This window comes from Ambystoma mexicanum, chromosome 3p (assembly GCF_040938575.1).
Source record: "Ambystoma mexicanum isolate Mex_15411 chromosome 3p, UKY_AmexF1_1, whole genome shotgun sequence".
Lineage (NCBI taxonomy): Eukaryota > Metazoa > Chordata > Amphibia > Caudata > Ambystomatidae > Ambystoma > Ambystoma mexicanum.
In genome coordinates this window covers 1,211,962,175-1,211,986,896 of record NC_090925.1, presented here as the reverse complement: position 1 = coordinate 1,211,986,896, position 24,722 = coordinate 1,211,962,175, and the positions used below count along the sequence as shown (strand labels likewise).

The 24,722-nt window shown below is 43.9% G+C and overlaps 1 protein-coding gene across 5 annotated transcripts in view; it reads left to right on the top strand.

Moving 5' to 3' along the window:
* LOC138581369 (uncharacterized) overlaps nt 1-24,722 on the top strand; it is a 3,536,879-nt gene that overhangs the window by 3,302,046 nt on the left and 210,111 nt on the right. For 4 of the 5 annotated variants that reach the window (XM_069652654.1, XM_069652653.1, XM_069652652.1 and 1 more), the window contains one exon: nt 9,604-9,807. The exons of the other annotated variant lie outside the window; for it this stretch is intronic. In XM_069652654.1, the coding sequence (XP_069508755.1) occupies nt 9,604-9,807 (204 nt within the window). The remainder of the gene's footprint in view (nt 1-9,603; nt 9,808-24,722) is intronic. 5 annotated transcript variants of the gene reach the window in all.

Genomic DNA, 24,722 nt, shown 5'->3' with positions numbered 1-24,722 from the left:
GGGTCCGCCAAGATACACATCTGTCCTAATTTCTCGATAGTGGTTCAACAGGAAAGGAAATCCTTTTTGGCAGTAAAAAAGAGTTTGCGTGACAAAGGCTTGAAGTACACCATGCTATATGATGGTTAAGTGTACTTCTACACGCTCCCAGAAGATGCTATGACATTTCTTGATGAAAATACATCTGTGCAATGATATATATGGCTTTTGATGACCGCTGCATGAACAGTGACCGAGTGTGAGGACGATGCCTTTGAGAGAGTAGCATGTAAACTGACTGCCTAGCTCTGAGATGCGATCATGTCTATGCTAGATTTTCTGCGAGGATCCTCGCCATCCTATGGATTTAACCAGATATGGGATTTACTTGGATATCTGTTTTCCATTCTCCAAAGTACAGTTGGAATGCCCGGGTCTACACCCATGCATCAGCCTCCCAATGCAATGTTACAATGTTTGTTGGGAAGGGCGTTTAACGGGGTCCACCTCCTCAGTGGAATGGGAGGCGTGGGTGGTGTGAGAATCCTGAAGTTGTCTTACCTGCTAATCCCTGGGGATCTGTCATCTAGGTGAACAGGACACGGCCATCACTTTTGGATCCATTTCCTGTGGGTGGACCAGTGCGGGAGGATCACCTGGATGAGGGGTCTTCTGGGAGTGGAAGTGGGACACCGGATGGTGAGACACGGTATCCCCTTCCCTGTAACACCTTTACCCCATCCTACCATTTAGAAAACATAGGGACTCAACCCCCCACCCAGTAACCCTATGCAGATTAATCTACCTGGAAACATGCCGCTGGCCCCACCCGAACGCTTTGCTGGGGATCCCAAACGATTCGCTGTATTCATGAATCAGTGTCGTTTGCACTTCCTATGCAGACCTGGGGCCTTCCCTAATGATCAGACCAAGGTAGCCTTTGTATTGTCATATCTCAGCGGCTGCGCTGCCGATTGGTCAGTTCCACTGGTTACTCAAGATGACCCGATTCTCCGTGATTTTCAAAGGTTTCAAGCAAGCATAGAAAGGTTATTTGCTCGACACTCTCAGGGGCAGGCTCTGGATGACGAACTTCTATCCCTGCGACAGGGCAATCAGGACCTCCTATCCTATATTGCAAACTTTAATAGACTAATTGTGGAAACGGGATGGCCAGAGGATAAAAGAGTCACGTTGTTTTATCGAGGCCTACGCGGAGAACTTAAAGATGTCTTGGCCCAAGTTGTAAATCCGCCCCAAGAATGCACAGAGTATATAGACTTAGTGGTCCAATTGGATCACAGACTTCAAAACAGAAAAGCAGATCGGTCCAGGTTTGACACCCGGGTGTTGGTCAAGACCCATGCTAATCCCAAGGGAGTTGATGTCTCTGAGCCTATGCAAATTGGAGGGGTTAAAGGACCCTTAACTCAAAAGGAACGTGAAAGGAGGCGGCAGTTAAAAAAGGCGGTAGGAGCCGCTGATAAAAACCATGAAGACTCTGAAACGACTCCGCCCGACAAGTGTAGGGGTCCGCTTGCCGAGCTTGAAAACTAACTCTCAGACCTCGCATTTCATTGTGCCAATGGTTCTCATAGATCCAGAACAGCCTAAGCATACATCGATAGTGGGGCTATTGGAAACTATGTGGATCGTGAATTGGTCTCTAGGATTAACCTCCCTCTCCGTCCTAAAACCAGCAAAGATGTCATCACCACAGTCGATGGAACTGAAATTGCCTCTGGACCGGTAACACATTCCACTACTGAGGTGACTCTTATTGGTCCCGACGGCCATCGGGAGGGTGTTGTGTTTGATGTAATCAAGGCTCCACAGTTTCAGGTTATTCTTGGAATCCCTTGGTTAGAGACACATAATCCTCAAATTGATTGGCGAGCTAAGAGAATAACCTTCCTGGATTGTACACAGACCTGCTACCCAGAAAACCTGAAGATTAATCTAGCATCTGTAACCTCCGCCTCCATGCAACTACCTCCGGAATACCAAGACTTTCAGGACGTCTTCCAAAAGGAACAGGCCCAACACGTTACCTCCTCACAGATCGTATGATTGCCAAATCGATCTGGTGCCCGGTGCACAGCCCCCTTGTAGCAGGATTTATGCCCTTACCGAACCTGAGAATCTGCATTTGAGACAATATTTGGATCAATACCTAGCTAATGGTTTATTTGCCCGTCAAAGTCCCCGGCATCCTCGGCTTTGTTCTTCGTGCCCAAAAAAGAAGGTGACCTTAGAACTTGTATCGATTACCGCGCATTGAACCAGATAACGGTTAAAAACCGTTATCCTCTGCCTCTGATCCCTGAACTCCTTGACCAGGTGAAGGACGCTTGCATATACACCAAGTTAGATCTCCGGGGGGGCTTATCATCTGGTACGAGTTAAAGAAGGCGACAAATGGAAAACGGCCTTCCGTACAAAATATGGACTATTCGAATACCAGGTGATGCCTTTCGGGTTGTGCAACGCGCCTGCTGCCTTCCAATTCTTCATGAACGATGTCCTTCCGGAACTCATCAACGTCTGTGTTGTCGTGTATATCGATGACATTCTGGTGTACTCCTCTTCGGAATCTGATCACAGAAAACATGTCAGGGCCGTCCTTGAGAAATTGCGCCAGCACAAACTGTTTGCAAAGCTGCCAAAATGCGTTTTCCATACCACCGAGGTTGAATTTCTTGGATTTATCCTGACACCTAAAGGGGTCCGAATGGACTCACCTAGTTCGGTGAAAGGTGTCCAAAGCATGCTTGGTTTTGCCAATTTTTATCGCAGGTTTATCCCAGAATTTTCAGGGGTGGTGCAACCCATCACTGCACTCTTGCGGAAGAATAAACGTTTTGAATGGACCGAGGAAGCTGAACAGGCCTTTCAGGAATTAAAAGCTAAATTTACGTCTGCACCTATTTTGAAACATCTGCGTCCTGATCTCCCATATATAGTCGAAACCGATGCATCCAGCTTAGCCATGGGAGCTGTCCTGTCTCAGAGAGACCCCGAAACCAACCAACTGCACCCCGTAGCATTTTGGTCCAGAAAGTTCTCGCCGCCGGAGATAAATTATGCAATCACCGATAAGGAATTATTAGCCATTAAGTCCGCCTTTAAGGCTTGGCGGCATTATCTTCTTGGCGCCAGGCATACCATCACCGTGATCACTGATCACCGAAATTTACAATATTTAAAAACTGCCAAGGCTCAGTCTTCACAACAGCTCCGATGGGCTTTATTATTTGCTGAGTTCGATTTTGTAATCACCTACCGTCCTGGCTGTAAGAATGGCAAAGCGGATGCGCTATCTCGAATTGGAATGGGAGAAATGGACACAAACTCAGAACCTGTGCCGATAATTCCCAACCAAAGAATCTTGGGGATAACTACTTTACAAACCTTTGAAGACATTCAAGCACGGGTAAAACTATTCCTGGACTCTTCAGCCTTGCAGGATTGGATCAAAAGGGGGTCTGCCTTTTCAATCAACGATGGCTTACCTTACTTCCAAGAAGGTTTATTTTTGCCAGAAAAGGAATTGCAAGAACTGGTTATTTCCCGTCATCACGATACTCTGATGGAAGGACATCCTGGCATTGCCAAAACAGAGGAAAAAATTAAAGGACAATTCTGGTGGCCGTCCTGGCGAAAGGATATTAAATCTTTTGTGATGTCCTGTGGCGTTTGCGCCCAAAACAAAGGTCAAAAAACTAAATCCGCCGGTCTTCTTCAACCCTTAGACAATCCACCAGCACCTTGGCACACCTTGTCACTAGATTTTATCACGGACCTGCCCTCTTGTAATGGATACAATACTATTCTGGTTGTGGTGGATTTATTTTCCAAGATGGCCCATTTTATTCCGTTGAAAGGATTACCTTCAGCTTTTGTTCTTGCCAAGGAATTCCTCGAAAATGTCATCCGTCTGCATGGATTCCCGTCCATACTAATCTCCGATCGGGGAAGCCAGTTCATTTCTCGTCTTTGGAAAAAGTGTTGTCAACTGGCACAAATCGACGTAAGACTCTCAAGCAGTCACCACCCACAGACCGATGGTCAGACGGAGAGAACGAACCAGACCCTTGAACAATATCTACGATGTATGTTGCACCAATCGGAGGGTAATTGGAAGGACATTTTATGGGTGGCTGAATATGCATACAATAACTCGATACACTCTGGAGCGGGTCAGAGCCCCTTTTATACCCTATATGGACATCAACCTCGTATTTCAGACCTGGACTCACCTTTGAACCTCGAAATGCCCGCAGTCGACCATTTGCATTCTACGATTACTCAAGCCTTCAAGGATGCTACTGCACACTTACAACATGCGAAAGAGAAGTACAAAAAGAATGCGGATCTGCATCGCAAGGAGGCGCCTCCATACCAAATAGGGGATCAAGTATGGTTGGCTACCAAACACTTATCACTCAAGGGATCTCGGACTTTTAATCCAAGGTATTTAGGCTTTATTCAAAGCTATAATTAACCCAGTGGCAGTCAAGCTAAATCTACCAGTTAACATGCGGATTCATCCCGTCTTTCACGTGTCGCTTTTGAAGCCAGTGCAACCAGGAACCAGATTAATAAAGCCACCAGAACCAATCCAGATAGATGGGGAGCCTGAATTCGAGGTGAAGAACATTTTGGACTCTAATATCTCAAAATCAAAACTTTTCTATCTAATTGATTGGAAGGGGTACGGGCCTCAGGAAAGATCTTGGGAACCCAGCGACCACGTACATGCACCTCGGCTAGTAAAAAGGTTCCATCGGAATTTTCCGAACAAACCGAAACCTCCTGGGGAAAAGGCCTTGGGAGGGGCCTTGGGGGGGAGTGCTGTCATGACGCCTACCCCCGGAGCACCAGGCCAGGCCCAGCACCCCCGGGAGCAGGCATCACGCCCCTGGGTAAAAGCCCAGCAGCCCTTTATAGGGGCTCTTTGGACTCTGTCCTGGCGCCAGGCTCATGTTGGACATCAGTCCTGGCGCCATAGGCAGCAGGCTCATAAGGGGAAGTGTTTGGTGCACTTACCTGAAGCAGACCATGCTGCACACTCACCTGATGCAGACCATGCTGCATGAAGAACCAAGCCAAATGAGGCTTAGGAGGGACTATTTTTCTGAAGGAACTATTTTGTTACTTGGGTGGGCCTGTGGAAGAATACTCACCTGGAACTTCTTCCAAGGCTATTTAAGCCACACCCGGACAGCCACACGTGCTTCGCGTTGTTCTGCATCCCAGCAGCTGAACGCTCACCGTGTCTGCTCCTGCACCTGGACTCCAGCCACACCCGCCTCGAACCTGGAACACCTGTAAGGGAATAAGAGAAGAGAAAGGTGAAAACCAAGAACTATTTCAACCTTCTTACCTGCATCCGGAATCTTCACGCCAGCATTCCTGAAGGAAGACTTCCATTTAAAAGCACTGCGTTGCTCGCTGCAGCGCCGCACTTCACTCACCTGTTCCCGAGACGCCGCCCGGCTCCATCGCGGCTCTCAGTGCCGGTCGCCACATCTCTGCACCGCACCTAAGGGAAAGAAGAAGAGACAAAAGGTGAGCAAGGGAACACAAGAAGAAAGCCGGATTTTCAGCCATTTTACTTACCGGCTATTCTTGGTGAGCCATTCCACATCTCGAGTCGGCGCCACATCTCTGGCAGGTACCGCACCCCGACCCCTATAGGGAAAGGACAAAAGACATTACTGGGGAATTATAAAGACATTTAGAGGGGTCGCCCTCATCACTGACTCACCTGATTTTACCCCGGCAATTTAACCCCTCAACGCATCGCCTTTGTTCTGCACCTGAAATAAAGGACAGAAAAAGACAACATAAAAGGAGGCTCACACTTGAACTTTTGCATCTTCATACTTACGGCGTATCACTCAGTAAAGTCAAGTGGATTTGCCAGTGCCATTCTGAAAACCAGTGAAGTAACTGGACGAACGTGCGCCCCTGCCCCAGAAGCAGGATGGAGAGTTCATCCTTCCAAACCATAAGGTGAGCTTAAACCGGGGGTTTTGGAGGAAGTCAGAGGAGAACGAAGGGGGAAAAGGGGGAGCAAGCACATTATTCAGCAGACAGTTAATCCCCTTTCTCATCTGCAGAAGGATATTCCTACGGGCCAGACCAGCAAGATTTGGGGGTCCTGTTCAATCGGTGGTCCGACATCTGCGCATCACGCTTGAAGAGGCCACAGCAACCCAGACCAGCGCCTCCGTGGGAGCCAGGTGAGCGTTACAGAGGAGTTGGAGTAGACAATTTATTTCTGCAACCAAAGTTGTGACAATTTATCCTGGTGAAGACAATTGTTGTTGTTTACTTGGAGCTGAAAACAAAGTTGTGACAAATTATCCTGACAAAGACTATTGTTGTTGTTTACTTGAAGAAGACAAATGTGAGACAGTTTTTATTCCAGGAGAAGTTGGAACTTACTATTACTTTCAATAACTTATTGACCAACAGAAATGTATGTGAACAAGTACAAATCCTTACGAACTGTATTGGAACTTTGTGTCAAACCGGATTTCCTTGTTTCTTTTGAACTCTGGAGAAAACCCTGGTTCATGTCTGGAGAAGGGAAACTCATCCAGGTAATGAGAAGAGACATTGATCATATTGTGAATCCAATCATATGTTATATTCTACAAAGTAGAATGAGGATGCCATTTGAATACCAACATTATTTTTATTCAAACATTATTTTTCTATAGCTGGCTTATATTTCATTAGCAACACATTGTTCACACAATAAAAATTTCAAACAACATCACAATATATATACATACACAGAAGGACCTCTGGACGCTGGAGGAACGACCACACTATCCAAACTGGAAGGCAGGCGAAGAAGCCACGCGGCAGAAGCGCAAGCAGCTGGGAAAAGCTGGTGAGTCTGCCAGAAGCAGCTGGGTACCCCAGGGCATTCCGACAAGCGTGCCAACAGGTGATTGAATGGTAAAAGACAGCTAATGCAGAAAACACACAATGTTTGTTTAAATGCAGTCAAGACAAAGTACACATTCAACACCCAATAAGAAGAACGTTTGAATGCAGACAAGACACAGTACAAAGACAAACCCCAAACAAATTAAGATGCATGAGATGCCAACATGGGGGAGAAATTTGAGCCAATACGTGAAAGCTAACATTACCACAGATATATCAAGCACCTTAAGGGCAATGCTATTGTGGTGTATTTGTGGTACATTTCCAAGCAGCGCAAATGCTGGGGATATCTATGGAGCCCGCCGGCTTTATACGCCATCATGAAGCAGATGGTATCCATTGGGAGCATGGCAGCTAGCGTTTGTTCATTTGCATGGCAGAGTGCATATGTGCAGGGCAAAAAGCTTATGCACGCATGTACGTCGCCTTTTGGCCTATACGTTGTGCAGAGCCGCCTACATGTATGTCTACACGTAGCGGTGCCTCGCTGCCAAATCCCACCCTGGTGCAAAATGAGCTACAGAGTGTTTTCCAGTGGGATTGCACCATTATAAAATGCTTCTGTGAATCAGGCCCTATTTGCACATTAAGACAAAATACCTGAGAATGCCTGCAACAGTGCTGCCCAATATTGTTCCTGAATACTGTAAGCATTTCACACACCAGTGTAGGAAGCCTGCAACGGTGTGGTTCTTTACATTACATGCATATCCAGCAAAGGATAGCACGCAGCAGCGCAGTCTGTGTCTACATACATGCACATAACCAGTAGGATGACCCACAAAAGCTAATTCTGTATTTGTAGAGGAAGCCACACGGTCTGCAACAGAAGGAACCAGTTAATGTCGGGGAAGGTGGGAGGGTGAGTGCCATTCTGCATCAGCGCAACCACCCTTCTTTCTTACGGTAGTGCAATGTTTCTGGAACTGCCAACAGCCTGGTCTCAATTCCTCGTTTCTCTTTTTTGGAGACAGAATAAACAGTGGCAGATGACAAGGAGCGGTGTTGATTTAAACTCTCGTAAGGGAGTAGGGGAAAATGTCACAAAATTGTACATAACTTCGTATGCCTGGAAGGCAGGCAACCTTTTTAATTAGAAAAGGCTTTGACAAGACTAGCGTGGAGGGGAAGTAATGGTGACATTTGGCTTCCAGGAATGGAGGTGCACAAGTAAGATATGCTATATAGTTGACAGGGAGTCCCATTTAATGTGATGTATAACAAGTATCAAATGTAACGACTTCTTTACTGGAGAGATGTTATGCATTCTAATAAATATTGACATCAGTAAATCTGCCAAATCCAGCACTTTTCAAAAAGATTTTCCACTTACACAGACTGTTTCCACAAAGGCAAAAGCAGTGGGGTGGGTGCAGTTATATAATGAGAACATGAAACACTCATGTGTTTATATCGAATTAGATTTTCCAACTGCCAGAAATGACATTCCTATACACTCAATAGCATATTGTAAACCAATATCAAAGCATCACTCAATTGTAGCGCTGCGTTTTCGACTACTGGGTTAAACATGAGGCAAGGAGCCCATAATGAAAATGTCCATCTCTTCTAAATAAAATGTTACCACTCACAATGTTCTAAACTGATATTATACAAATTCATTATTTTGCAGAAACGTTCTACAATGTCTAAGCATTTTCACCAACATATATTCAGCATCAGGGAAATTAATGGGAAAGTGATATAAACGATAAACAATAAAGTAATACAGAATAATATGTTTATGAGCATCCTTAAATAATCAATACTTAAGAACATGCTTTCCGAGAAATGATATCCTTTGTTAAAAGCATAACAAAATTCATGTAGTCCTCTGAAAAAAATCTATTTAAGAAATAATAACTTAATATAAAAAATCAACATGGTTAACCTATATTTATTTATTTGTTTTATTTGTGTATTTATATACTGCCTGAACCCAAAACCTAGTTTAAGGATTCAAATTGCTTTAAAGATACAAAGTCCAAAACATAAATCAAAATAAATTAAATAAAACAGTATAAATCCTACTGCTCATTCAAGCCTCAAAGACATGCTTTGTTAAGGTAATATGTCAACCATGTCTCATGTGAACACAATCTTTAAACATGGTTTCCCCATAGTCTTTTTTCCTGTGAAATGTGTGGTTCCTGGGGACGAAAGTCCATCTAGCATATGTCGGGATTTTAATCTATCTACCAAATGTTCAACCTGTGCTTTGTTTGCCTAACATAAAGCAGGCCATTTTTGACAAAATATTAATTCACGTTATTCAACATGTTTCAAGCAGATGTATTTACCACTTTCTGGTTAAGTCACAGTTCCCACTCTTAATTAGTATTGAACAGCATTTACAATGTAAATACAGAAATGTTCCTTTTTTAACATAGTCACATATTTTGACACATTAGAAGGACAGTCCCCTTTGACCAACATGTCCAAGGAAAGTCGAGGGAAAGCAGCAGGTTTTCTTTAAATAGTGGACTATTGATATGATCCATCTGTAGAACAGCTCATCGTTTATTAATTGCTTCCTTGACAGCATTGCACAAGTGGAATATTTGGAAAAAATGTGATCAGATATCAAAATAATGTGAAGTGACTGTTGACACTGAATTACTCAAGGAACCCATCACTGACCTTCTGTCCATTTTGCAGCCAGATGACAATAATAACAACCTGGACCAAAACCAAAATGCTAGCAAAATGTATCAGCCAGTGAAAGTCAGACATCACAGAACTTATTATCCTGCAAAGAAAAGGGTCTCCCAATCCGTTATTTGGAAGCGAATGCAAGATGACAATTCCCTAAGTAGAGTACTTGAAACTGAGGAGTTTGGCCACAGTTCGACTAGCACCGAGGTACTGTCTTTTCATTTGTTGCTTTCTTTTCTGATCAATATAAATAGTGATAATACTTTCATTAGTATTCTACACCAATGGGTGGACATATAAAACATGTCAGTCCTGGTATGTCTGTCTGGGGCATGCATGGTTTATCTTTGCATCCCTGTTCCACTCCCTCTCATTTTCACTTCACAGGTAATGTATGTGCATACCTAGTAGAAAAGGTGGCTTTTTATTGAGAGAGGCCTGACCTAGGGCACATGCCAAACACAAGTGGAATTAATACAGTTTTTAATTCACTGCCTATTTTTTCTAAAATAAATCTGTAACACCATGAGCTTCAAGCATGGTGGTTATTGCTCAAAGCGACATATGCATGTTAGTTAGCCAACCATTTTGCCCTTGGCACATAGAATCCAGGAGATGGTCATACTGTTTTAAAAACCTTTTATAATTGTAATTGTAGTCTTTTCTCAAGAATCTAAACCTACCCACTATACATGTTAAATTACACATATGACATGGGTTTCTTCCTTTGTGGATCTTCTTGACAAAACTGCAAAGCAGTAATCAAGCTTACTCCACAAGTAAAATAAATGGCTTTTACACTCATTGTCTGCAGAGAGAACTGAATTACTCTTCTTTAACTTTTTACTCTTCATAGTTCTATTTTTTACATCAATTTTCACAGTTCTGAAACTGTTCTTTCTGCAATGAAAGCTTACCTCTTTAAGTCTCTCGAAAGGCTTTTTGAAGCTAATCATGTAATCTGTGCTCCAGTTTGCTGATAATCAGTAAGTCTATACGTAAGATTTTGTTAAGTGCTGCCTTTTTGTTCCACATAGTATTAAAAGGTATTATTTTGGTACCGGCCTGTTGCAAAGCACTATGCAGCTGTTACTCATCCCCATGAGGAGCCCTAAGAAGGGTGTCATGTTGGTAAGGGAATGTTTCAGGCAAGTATCTCAGTTGGCTTATTAGAAGAAGGTCCGAATTTGCATCAACGAACTGTTGGCCGAGTGCAAAAAATTCCATAATACAACCATTGAGGTACTGAGAAAGCTGTACAATTCATGTAGTACAACCCCTGGTTTATGCAAAAATATCATTGCATAACCTTTAATGAGTAGGCTAGGTGAAACCCTCGACTATTTCTACCAGTCCAAACCACAGACCCAAGCCTGTGAGAGTTAATTCCACTGCTTATCAGCACAGGGACAAGTGTTTGACCTAAGATTCTACTACCGGAATAACGGTTTTCCTTTAAAGAAAGATTTGTAGAAACAGTGCTATACATGTAGTTTAATTGCATTTTGTGTTTAACTTTGAGATCAGTTTTAAACCTTGTGTATATTTTAGTGTACGTAGAGGGGGTCATTTGCGACGGGGGCTGCATTAAATGCCTTAAATGGAGGCATAACAGCAAGGTAGTATACTTTTACACCTCCATTTAAAGCTCTGGACTTTATGTGTGTCTTTCCAAGCCATAGGATGGCAGCAAAGCATAGTTTGCATTTCTGATTTCTGGTTTTATGTCTGCATAGGATTATGATGCAGGAGTAAAACCAATGGATTGGTATTGAATACATTCTCATTTACACCTGGTAATAGCAGGTAGAATCCATCATAATCCATTGCAAAATGTTGCCGGGCCCTTTTGGCTGATCTCTTCACCAATTTCAGAAGAGTACCTCATTCCAACAATCTGTTACCTAGTATGTTCTTCAAAATCGCGGATGTTGGTACAATTTCTTCGTAAACGAAGGAATTGCCCGTAGAGCAAGTTATCTTTCTGTGAATGAGGATGTTGACTTGAATATTCTAGTAAGGTGTTATGGTCTGTTACCTTCCCGTAAAGTGAGGTATATATGTGTCCTTCCTGGTGAGAGATCGTCAAATCCAGGAAGGGTAATTGGAGATTGTTTGAATTCCCAGTAAAGGTGAGATTACTATTACATTAATTGAGCCAGATGATAAACAACTCAAGATGTTCCTTCGAGCCTTTCCAAATGAAAAAAATGTCTTCAATATAACGTTTCTAGTGGGAAACGTGACATTCAAAGGGATTGTTGTTATAGATGAAACGATTTTCAAAATCCGCCATATAGATGTTAGCTAAATTGGGGACGAAAGCTGCCCCCATGGCGGTCCGCTGTTTGTGAGTATAGATATTATCCAAAAATTGGAAGAAATTGTTACATAAGGCAATTCTGTGGAGATTCAAAATGAAAACAGTTGGTATCTCATGTGGTAATGAGCAGCTGTTCAATTTCTGCTCAATGCATACTAAGGCTTGCAGAATATTTGTATAGAGGGCAGAGATATCCAAGGTGACTAGCAGATTACAATCACCCTCCACTGACAGGCCCTCATAATAATTTATAGTAGCCATGGTGTCTTTCAAAAATGATGGGGAATCCTCCGCCAGTGCATGTATGGCCTTCTCTATGTATTGCCCACAAGGTTCAAGAATGGACCCACACAGCGAAACAATAGGTCTCCCGGGTGGATCTAAACAATTATTATGCACCTTCAGTAGTGCATATATTGTTGGAATCCGAAATACTCTCGGGATCAAGAAACAGGCTTCCTCTGTGTGCAGAAAACCAGCCTCTATTCCTTGTGTGCATAATTCTTGTAAGACTTTCATAAATTCATCTGTGAGATCTGTTCTGATTTTAAGATAATGGTTCTTGTTGTTAATAAGGGCGTATACCATATTCTCGTAATGTTGTCTGTCCATCACTACTATCACTCTGCCCTTGTCGGCCGGCTTGATGACTATGGTTTTATTGCAAGTCAAGGTTTTTAGAGCCGTGTTTTCCTCCCAAGTTAGATTTTGTCCGTGCCATTGTGAATCACTTTGATGCATGATCTGAGGTAGGGCTTTTAAGACCATCCTTTCTAACATGATTATCTCTGGTGGAATATCGCTATTACCTGGTGTAAACGAAGATTTAGGTCTAAAACCCGTAAAAGATGGGATAGTTTGGTCTTGTTTGTTCATAAAGAACACCCTCAGTCTAATCGTTCTAAAGAATCTCCGTAATTCAATTTCAAGATTATCGTTGGAATTGTCTTTCGTAGGCACGAAACTAAGTCTTTTTTTCAGGACATTTTCTTCAGCGGAGGTAAGTAAATGTTTGGACAGATTGAATACCACTGTCTTACTGACTGTTACCTGGGGTACCCCCACTGTCTGGTGTGGAAGGTTTGTAATCGTCCCACTAGAGGCCCATTTCCTCTGTTCGGTGGACGTCTGCCTCTTGGTCTACCCTGTCCTAAAAAATGCTGACCTCGGTTATTGGCACCTTGTGCCAAACTTTGATATGTTGGCTCGCTTCCTGATGAACTAGTATCCGAGAAGGCTACCAACCGTTTGTTGTTGAATGGCCTGTTTTGAAATCTGTTATTCCAATTTGGGGCTTTGTAGTCACTGGCCAGATATGGGTATTTTTTTTCCTTTGAGAAAGCCGAAATATCGGTTTTCAGTTTCTGAGATTTTTTTTAGTATTTGTATTTTTATTTATTTTATTTGTATAGCGCATCAGGCCCAAGGGCAACTGGGCACATCACTTAGTTACAGCAAGAAAAGGCAGACAGAGCAATAATTACAAAGGGTACAGGTATAAATATAACAATGAAAAGATAAAGCAGATTATATTTACAAGGATGCAGATATGTACAAGGTTACATGGTGAACCCAAGGCTAGATGTCTTGGGCAGACAGCCAAGCTTTGGTTAGGTGTTTGAATCTCAGGAAGGAGGGTTTGCTCTAAGCTCATTTGGAAGCGTGTTCCATAATTTAGCTGCCATAATATGGAAGCTAGTTCCACCTGATCTTTGAAGATTGAAACGTGGTACGACAAGGCAGATAGTTTGAGCCATTATGCGAGGTCTGGTGGAATTGTGGAGGGCAAATCTGTTAGCCAGGTAGCAGGGAGCTTGGTTGTGAAGGCATTTATGAGTGAGAGCAAGAGTTTTCAAAGAAATCCGGTGTGGGAGAGCCAACGAATATTGCGTCTGGTGTCAGAAATGTGTTGATGCCTGGAGATGTTGAGGGCAGCTCTAATAGCATTGTTTTGGACAATTTGTAGCTTATTTAGGTTGCAGCGATTAGTGCCCAGGTAAAGTGCATTGCAGCAATCAATCTTGGACACTACAAGGGTCCTAGCCAGGGTGACACAGTTGGCTGAAGAGAGAAAAGGGTGGCTGGCTGTGATAAGCTTGCAGGTGTATGCAGCTGTGGAGGAGACTGAGTTGGTTTTTCTGGTAAGGGATAGAGTAGAGTCGATGTAGATCCCTAAGGTTTTGGTGTCCTTGGCGGTTAGGATGGTATTACCATCAATGATGAAGGAGGTGAATGCAGGGCCAAGTTTAGAAAGTTTTAGTGGTGAGCCAAGAATGAGGAGCTCTGTCTTTTCATCATTTAAACAGAGTCTGTGTTGCGCCATCCAGGCTTGGATGACCTGGTAGATAGCATTGATGGCGAGGGAGTCAGCTGTGTAGTCACCTGAGATTGGGATTAGTATCTGGGTGTCGTCAGCGTAGTTGGTGTAGGTGACACCCAGATAGTCCAAAATATCGAATAGGGGTTTTGTGAACACGTTATACAACGTAGGTGAGACACAAGGTCCTTGTGGCACACCACAGGAGACAGGTGAGGGTGGGGCAGCTGCTAGTGCAGAGAACATGCGCATTGATCTATTGTCTAAGAAGGAACTAATCCAAATTGTAAGGTATTCGTACATACTCAGAGATCAAGAAATGCGCCAGTTTTCTTTATACCAAAAACTTGAGTTTTAATGATATGCCCTTAGTGATGACACGTGTTTCGGATACTGAAAGCCTTTCTCAAATCAGGGCTATTTGTGCTAATATTCACAAATCCAAAAGTACATGATATGATTGGGGCAGTTGTGAACAGCTAGCCAGTCAAGGATTCTACCCTTAGCGTGTGTAGGTTGGTTGGTATGCTGTGTGAATCCTGCATTCGTGAGCATGTTATCAATAGTCATGGGCGCAGTGTCGTTGGGATCAGTAAGGCCAAGGTAGAAATCCCCTAGTATCAAGATTTGGGAGTTAGTTTTAGTATTGTGGGTGATGATGTTAGAAAGGTCCTCAGCGAAGGTGGATAGCAGCCCTGGTGGCCGGTGAAGTAGATGGAAGGTGATGGTGTGGTTAGGGGTGACGGCTAATTTGGCTGTTAGTGCTTCCATAGAGGAAATTTGATACACAGAAGAGAGGTGGAAGTTTAGAGTGTTTTTATGGATGATAGCGATACCGCCCCCTTTAGACTGGTTTGAGTTGTGATCATGTCTGATAATGTTGTAACCTAGAGGGATGGCAAGAGAGAGTAGAGGGACAGAGGCAGCATGAAGCTAAGTTTCGGTGATAGCCATGAAGTCAAGGTCGAGAGTTCGGATGAGGTCGGCCACTTCTAGAGCGTGTGCAGCGAGTGATCTGACATTGATTAATGCGCCCTTGATATTGCTGGTATCAGGGAGGTTAGGGTGTGATGTGGGTGAATGTGGCAGGGGTGTGGGCGAAGCGGTAGTCTGAGGGTATTTGTTGAGACGCACATGGTGATGGGAGGCGTGAGTGAGTCTTGAGCCAAGTCTGGCATTTCCCATGGTGATGGAGCATGGTATGTTAGGTGTAGGTCTGGAGTAAATTAAACTTCTTGAATGTCTCCCATTCTTAGTTTACCGCATTCAGTTTATTCAGCTCGTCTTCACAGATAAAGGCAGCAATCAATTCCTTTCAATATAGCACAAGCTCAGCATTCGCTTTAAGAGTCTGCTAAGAACTCTTCTCCTATTTCTAGTATCTAATAACAGGCACTAGCAGGATTCTAGTAAAAATCTAGTAAGTGGATTCTTATTAGCTAGCCATAATGATTAGTATAGGAGTTAATCCAATTTGATCAAAGTTTAAGTTCTCCTCCTCACCACCACTGCCAGAGGCCACACCAGCAGAACAGCAAAAGAGCACTTCCTTTGCACTTCTGGGTGCGCGTGGCCAGCCTTTTTGTAGACAAGGTGGGAGGGGCCAGTCTCGTTCGTCGGCAGCAGCAGCATGAGACTGACAGCGTGTCCCAGCAAACAGCATTTCCTGTGCACTTCTGGGGAAGAAATAATATGGCATCTTATTGCAACTTTCGGCTCTCACGTTCATGATTTAAATACATTGAATGAGGAAACCTTTTGGAACCAACTCTTATCAGGAAGTTGTACTCCACTTTTGATTAGTACTGTGCAATCACAACTTTATAACAGTCCCAATTATTCACAAAGGAAGTTTCAATATCTTCATTAAATTTGAAAAATTGATTATGACAGCCATCACAGATTTGCTACCGTCTTCATCACAAACAAGAGCATTATCAAATGTTCATCTGCAAGGTGCAAGGGGTTGAACGTCTGCTGAAACTGGGCATGATCTGACAAAGTAATTCTCTCTATCCCTGAGTCAATAACAGCAGCTGTTAGAGATCTAAAAGTGAGGATATAATCAATGTATCATAAAGTTGTATGTGAAAATGAGTTCAATGTGTAAGGGGTCAAGAGTAAAAGTCGGACACAGTGGCATTATACTTTTGGTCATAGACTTTTATTAAGATGAAATAAAGAAAGGGTTGGGAGGTAATCCTACCTCACCCTAACTCTACGAGGGGATTCCCTGCCTCAGCAAAACTAAGGACCATAACTTGATTGCCTGTGGTCAAGCTTGATTTCCGCCCCCTCCCTCCACCTCAGTTGAGGCTGTGGGAAGTGGAAATGGAGTCAGAAGTCATGTTTTATGATAATATGCACACCAGGAGGTGACCTAGCGCTTGGGACGGCCTTACTGAGTGTTTGTGCCCTTTATCATAATTTAACCAATGCAGCCAGAAAATGAGTGATGTTCTTTGGACTCAAAGAGACACCATTATAATGCATTAATCAGAAATATGCAATTGATAATGATGGTAGTAGGTTCATATAGTTTTAATATCACATCTATCTTCTACAAGCTCTAATTTGCATTGCACATGCCATAACAAAAGCAATTATAAAATAGCACATTACCATACATATGAAAAGGACTACCATATGAGCGAAGAGCATGGTTACATTAATAGAAAAAACAAGTGATCATTTTAGTTTAGCAGCTTGAGGGACCTGGGATTTATATTATGTTTAGCTATGCTATGGGGTGGTAAAAAATACCAAACGCATTTATCTCAAAATGCACAAAGCCAGACTCCACGTTTAACTCAAGCTTTAGGACAAAATGTTCTGCACACGAACCAACCACGGCTTCCTGTCCAGCTGGGCTTGCTTATCTCTCTCGCCTATGCTCTAGGACCTGCAACGGATCTCTTCCCAGCCCCCAGGGCATGAGTCTGCTGATTGGTGCATGAAAAACATCTGCCTTTTCCCCAGTCAGTGTGCGCTTTATATCTAAGACGCGACTTAGTCTGTCTAACCTGTGTGTGTCATTTCTGCTACCTGGAAGGTTAAGGTCTAACGCTTAAGAGTGTTCCTTTGCTTTGCTTGAACATACAGTATTCGATATGTACACTATAAAGACATGCCATGTCTGTTGTTCAATGACTATTCCATTGCATTGAATGGTGTTTGGTTCAGCACAGGACTAAAGCCTGTCATCTGCTTCTTGGCAAGGACGGACATGTCTATTGGTGTTTCCTGTCCTTTGACTGCTTATCAGATCTAAGTGGTGAAAAAGGCATCTCTTGAACTTGCTACATGCAGTTTAAGACAGGAAGTTGCCACTTGCGGTTAGGTCTCTCAGGGGAAAGCTACGATTTCCTGATTATCGCCTTTTGCTTAAGCCCAGAAGCAAGTCTATGCGTGTGTACTTTGTTACAAACACATGCGTTATTTATTCAAAGAACTATATTATCTGAAGCAAGTGTCTGCTTTTGACCCTTGTCAACAGCCCTTGCATTATGTGGAAGTGTGTGGATTGTATTCAACAAACATTTGCAGCCTCTTGGTGTTGCTATTGATTGTTTTATCTGTAAAGTCGCCTGATCTGTGACCACCTGTTTTTCCAGGCTTGTTGTCCATTATCCATAATCCATCAAGGTAGTTTGTCACAGATCAAAGATGTGTAGCTCTGTGAAGTCATTAATACATCTACTGGGACCACATTTACATAAAAAAGGATTCCTATATTGGTGGCAAAACACAATTTAAGCATTCATATCTTAGCAAATAAAATACTGCATGCAAAACTAAAATTGAGTTGCTTGATAAATTGATGAGCGCCTAGAAGTATGTTATGCGTGCTATACACAATAAAAATCAGAGGCTGCATCACATTTCAAATAGTTACCACTAATTGCCTACACCATAGAGCCTTTAGATTCACGTAATGAGTACAGTGTTATTTCAGGACTTGATGGTGAAACACATGCATATGACTACGGTACAACATAATCCTGTCTCACCCATGTGTCATTTACCCAATGCACATTACCCCATGAATGTAGTTCCTGACTTATCATGGAAGGTGTTGTTTGAATAGGAATGTTTAGCACCCCGTGCAGCAACTTGTTGAGCCTGGCAAATGCTGCTACAGCACTCTTTGCCAGTACACTAAGCAACAGGAAAGTGGAACCTGACATCATCTGATGTGTTGCAACCTTGGACAGGTTAAGTGCATGTATTTGTTTTGCCCATGAAATTACATTCCAATCTGGGATCCCTCTGCTGAGAGTGTCCAGAAAATCTGTTACTACAGAAACACTTACTGCTGCTTATTGGTTGCTTGTAATCATAGATAAGTAATTTTGAATTAATCCCATTACATCTGTAATGGCACCTCGTAGCGCATAGAAACTCTGCTGCAGAACTTGATCATTATAATCTGCAGCATTAAATCCTAGCTGCACTTTCAGTCTGCAGGATTTGCATTATTGCTTGTGACCAAGTGTAAGTTCTATCTGTTATGGACTCTTGTCCCACCTCACAAGGTACTGTAGGGTCAGAGGTGGTGCATGTAGCTGCTCTCCTGACATGCCCACTCTGGGTGTGCCTCAGACCAGCAGCTGACTGCATGATAGCTGTCCAATTATCTTCTTTTATGAAGTTATCTAGAGATTGTATCACCTCACACAGGTGATACTGTGAAAGCATTCCTTGGCACAGCTTAACTATGGATATAGCTTGTGTCAGGGAGGTGTTTTGGGAATTCCAAGCCCTAAATGGGCCCACACTGAGTCCTAATTTCTGTTATTGCATTCATGTGCTTGAGCCGACTATAACACAGGCCTCCCTGATGCATAAGTAATATGCTTGGTGCCATTGTGCTCTTTTGCTTCTCTATAAGACACACTCCAGAACTCACCTTCTGCCTTCTTCCATTGTGGGTAGAAGCTCAAGTTCCTATTACTACAAGTGGTCTGGTACTGTGTATAATTTAAAAAATACATAAAATGTGGGAATCTACATATCATGTTTAACGTGTGAACACCTTTGATTTGCCATACCTGTTGACCCCAAGTAGACCATAGAGGGACAGTTTCCCACCATATTTGTTCAGTCATGTTAGCAAAGTATTCTCTGTCAAAAATGACTGAATCTACAACATACATGTGTTGTGCATTATGTGGCTCTGGGGGGGGGATTTATACTGATTTTCAAACATGTAATCCCATGCTTGATATCGTCTCAGTGAAATATATGGGAACTGTGCTTTGAATTCACGACTGTCAGTTTGAAAGGGCACTGCACACTGTTCACAGAACGTGTATTTGGGGCACAGAATGGGTTCACAATTTGACAAATAAAAAGGCATTGTAATATCGCACGTAACACACCTGGGCCCCAATTTCGTAGAGATCCTCCACATCATCAAACATCAAATAATGCATTTTGCGCAAATTTCTGGAGCCTAGTTCTTAACAGTTCTCTGTATGTTCTAGACATAGGATTACTCGGTGCAAACAGTCTAGATTCATCAATCACAGAAAAGTTGTGAACTTGCAGCTATGTAACTGGGCCATTAAATGTCTTAAACGATGGCATCCACACATGACCCATAGTTAGAGGAAACATTTGTATTGAGGCTGGAGTTCCTGGCTGTTGGAGCTCTCTTTTCTCTAACATGTGTGAAGAACTTAAAGGATTTAGAACAACTTCTTTGCTTGCAGGTGGAGTGGAAACCTTGCTCAGAAAATACCCGGAAGTCAGTGAGATGAAGAAAATAAAGTGAGGCTGAGCCATAGTAGGAGAAAATATACTACCAGCATTTTATATCACTGTTTCAGAAAGTCTGTCCAAAACAATTCTTTCATTACTTTACCTACTAGAAAGGCTTTCTGTTTCCAAATTGGCAGACCTGCAGTACTTCCCTGAATTGTGGATGTGTAGTCAAGGGTGGTATATTCTTCCTCATCTTGTACGCCTATCATCATCATTTGACGGATCTCCATCTCTTCATCTTCTGCAGGCTCCTCACTTGGAAGAGGAGGATTGCGTGGAAACATCACGATAACCATCTGGAGCGGGTTTCAGGTGATCCACAGAAACTATCCTGGTACCTCTCTTGGGTGGTAATGCGGGAAGGACAGCAGTTCTGGAACCTTTCACTCTGGTTACTTGAACTGCTGGTCTGTAAAACGGGCCAAACAAAGTCTTATCATTGATCTTCTCCAGGTCCCAATCTCCTGCTTTGAGAGTGTTCTCAGGACTGGCCTCAGCAGCTTCCACTTGGAGGGGTTCCCTCAGCAGTGTTGTCGCCAGCAGTTGCTCGTGCCTGTAGAGGGGGCTGGGAAGCGTATGCAGATCAGGCATAAACATCTTTCTCCCAAACAAGAGTTCAAATGGAGTCTTACTGTTGCATAGAGACTGGCGTGGTAAATTATCTAAACTCCTGATCACTAAAGGCACATGGTCTACCTAGTTACCTCCAAGTGACAGAATGCATTTAGTTAGGCTCACTTTTATGGACAGGTTTGCTCTCTCCACAATTCCGTTCGTTTCAGCTCGGAAAGGATTAAAAAAGTGCAACTCTGTTCCCCACGCCTCCAATGCTTTCTTCAGAGCCCACCCTGAAAAAGCTAGACCATTGTCAGCATGCAACGTTTGAGTTTCCATCATCGCTACTACACCCCTAAGTGCCTGTATGACTGATTTGCAGTCTGCTTTCTTTTGAGAAATCATCCAGGTGAACCTAGTGTAAGAATCCACTATTACTAGAATGTTCTTGTACTTATTATTGCTGGTAGTGGGCCTATATGATCCATATATTGGATGTCAAAAGGCGAGGTTGCCTTTCTTAAAGGAACCCCCTAAGGTTTTTTGCTGTGGTCCACAGTTGTCTTCAAGCATGTATCACAGTTGGCTATATATATTTTCACTTGTTGTGTTAGCCATGGCCACCAGTAACGGTCAAGGAGTAACTGTGCAGTACTCACCCCAACATGGGCAGATGCAAGTCCAGCGTGCGTGGCTGCAATCAGCTTTTCCCTGTCTCCTCTGTCAGGGATTCATCTTTGAATAGGATCCCCTTGTTTCATAGGAATGGTGACTATTGCTTTGTTATTTTCAATGTCATAAACGTAATTACTTGGGAAACCTTTTGGCCTACGTATAATACATAAACAAGCCTCTTTTATTTCCTCATCCAGTGCAGTCGCTGAGCGAGTTATGGCTGCTATCGTCTTTCTCACTGTGTGCTCCTTGGCATATTTATCTGCCAATGCGTTGCCTGTGCTATGGATGTGCCCTTTAGTATGTGCTCTTGTGTGCATCACCCATAGCAAAGGGCAAGTCTGTTTAAGAACCCAAACCTGCTTCCAGAGTTGCCTGGAGGCAATAGTTTTATGCCTGATGTCTCTGAAGTCATTTTGAATCCACCATTGCAAATCAGTGTTATAAGCCCTGACAATGTGATCTGAATCTGAGACTACTAGTGTGGGCTTCCCTGAATCTGCTTGGCGCAATGCAAGAAGTAATTCATGCAATTCAGCAGTCTGGGCAGACATGTCTCACAGATGCTTTGTTGCAATATCAGTGTGTACAAATGCTTCTTCATGTGAAATAATGTGTGTTCTTTGTTACAAACACGTGTGTTATTTATTCAAGGAACTATATTATCTGAAGCAAGTGTCTGCTTTTGTCCCTTGCCAACAGCCCTTGTATTATGTGGAAGCGTTTGTATTGTATTCAACAAATATTTGCAGCCTCTTGCTGTTGCTATTGACTGTTTTATCTGTAAAGTCACCTGACCTGTGACCAACTGTCTTACAAGGCTCGTTGTCCATTATCCATAATCCTTAACAGCCATAAACTGACCCTTACACTCTAAACTCAATAAAATGTGCAACTCAGGGGTTTTCTTTAAACTATTCAATTATAGCTTTCTTTCCAAAATATAAAGTTCTAAGTGTCATGGCTGAGCACTCAGGACGTTCCAAGCATTTATACATGCACTGGTCTATCAACAGCAAACCATTACATAAATCAGGCTGTAAACAAAGTGCCTGTAATGTATTGCCTACGTTTAGACGTGCCTTGTAGCATAGGGGAATTCGGAGTATGTATTTCCCTGGTGACTGGAGGTTGCCATGGAAGCTAGGAAATCAGGGGAGGATCTGACGTTCAACACGTCTATGGCAGGGTCACGTGTCCACCGCTGCTTAGTCCCGCCTCTGATACCAATGCTTGCTTCTGATTCGCATTTTTTGGCTTGCTTCTGAAGTTATGAATTTCCTTGGTTTTCTATGCTACCTTGCCCTTTTTTGGAAATAGTCTGTATCAGCTCATTTTTTGGTTTCCTTTCTGCCACTGCTGTGTCTAGCTCCCTACGAACTGCTTTCCTGGCTATTCATGTTTTGCTCCTCCTAATGTTTACCTGATCTATGACCTGGACTGCAAATCGGACCTCTCTTCTGTTTATTCCATGGCTACGACCCGGACTGCAAATCGTACCTCTTTTCTGTTTACTCCTCGGCTATATTCATAGAGCTCCACGGCTACAACTCGGACTGCATATTGGACTCTGCTTCTGTTTTTTGTTCACGGCTACGTTCATTGATCAGCACGGCTACGACCCAGACTGCCTTTGATCTCGTCTCTGCGGCACTTCACGGCTCCGTGCTTCACCTTGTTGAACTCTTGTACTGCCACTTTTCTACAACATCCTCAGAATCCTCCGGATGTCACACACGGACTAGAGACTTCCTTTAGTGTGTGTTTTACGCGTCTGCGTTTCGGCGGGGCAGCTTTGGGGGACTTACTACGGGTACTCGTGCCGTGGAAATAGTCTGTTTGGAACTGTTCTCCTAACCACGAACTTTGCCTCATTCTATGGATTTCAGCAGATTCAAAGATCTCTCCTCGTAAGACATAGGCCCTAATTACGACCCGGGCGGTAAGTTCCGGTCATTACCGGCATGGAGCAAATACCGTGTCCGTGCTGGCAATATACCGCTAAAAGTGGCCTATTACGAGTACGCGGGCACAAGCTTTGCGCCATGCCAGTAATGCCCCACCGCCATGCCGTAAAAGGGTGAAAAATCTCCCTTTCCGGCATAGTATAAAGTGCAAATTGCTCCACCGGCATCCAAGCCATCGGCATTAGCGCTGACCGTTAATAGCGGTCAACTCTAATAGCGGTGACCGCTATTAACGGTCACCGCTATTAAGCGGAACCGGAAGTAGCGTCATTGCACAGGAACGGGAAAGAGCACGGCAGCCATCTTTAAAAACACAATCCATTGCCATCCACCACAACCAGGAGCCATCTGACCCCCAGAACTCTACCACACCTCCACCACCACCTGCTGCATCCTACCATGCCAAAAGCAGTGAAAAAAACTGGAGACCGACTGCGCAAGGAGCGCTTCTCCCGAGAGGAGTTGACAATGCTAGCGGAGACACTGCAGGAACTTACAGATGTGGTATTCTCCACTGACATGTCCTGACCAGCTCTGCAGCACAAGAAGCAGATTTGGGCTGAGGTTGAGCAAAAAGTAAGTGCCGTTGGCACTACACCCTGCACTCCAAAAGATGTCCGTAAGCGGTGGGACGATCTGCGTTTACGCGTGCGGAGCATCCTCTCTGCCACCCGCAACCTGGGGATGGAGACAGGCGGAGGTGCGGACTCCCCCATCAAGTTACAACCATGGGATGAGATATGCGCCAGCACCATAGGGACCGAGGCAATTGAGGGAGTGGGGGACATGGAGAGAGGAGCCCTGTCATCAGCAGATGCAGGTGGGTGTCCCAAATGAAACAATGCTAATACCAACACGCTGATGTCCACCTGACAGTGCAATGATGTAGAGCAGGGTCCACCAGACACATATGTACAAGACTGCCTACAGGCAGTGTACAGCATCATCTTGTCCCCATGCATAATGTACCCCATATGTGTCTCAACCCAGACGCTTCCATGCATCACCCACCCAAAAGCCAAGCAACCCGTATGACACTCCCCCAATGTCAATCAACTGCCATTCCATATGAATGCAGCCACCCAAATGCATGCCTGATGCCTGCACACCCATCACTAATCCTCTCCCTCTATTGGTCCCCCACAGGCACGCATTCAGACAGTGGTGACGAGGACACTAGGGAGGATGATCCCACACCACGAAAGAAGGCCAGGGGCAAGGAGGGAGAACACTGCCCCTCGACTTCAAGGGGTAGAGGCCAGCCTGCACCACTGCAGAAGGGCAAGAAAACCCCAGAGGCCACAGTACCAATGTGCACTACGGCCCCCACAACAGCACCCACAGCAGCCACCAGCACCCAGGAGACTGTGGCAGAAGGCACTGCGTCGGCTGCCAGCAGCACAGTGGGGGAGACAGCGGCCACTGCAGCCATGTCAGACGATGAGGGAGATGTCCAGCCGCATGCCGCAACTACCGCCACAGTCCCCATGCATTCGCCACAACTCTCCCCGTGCATCAT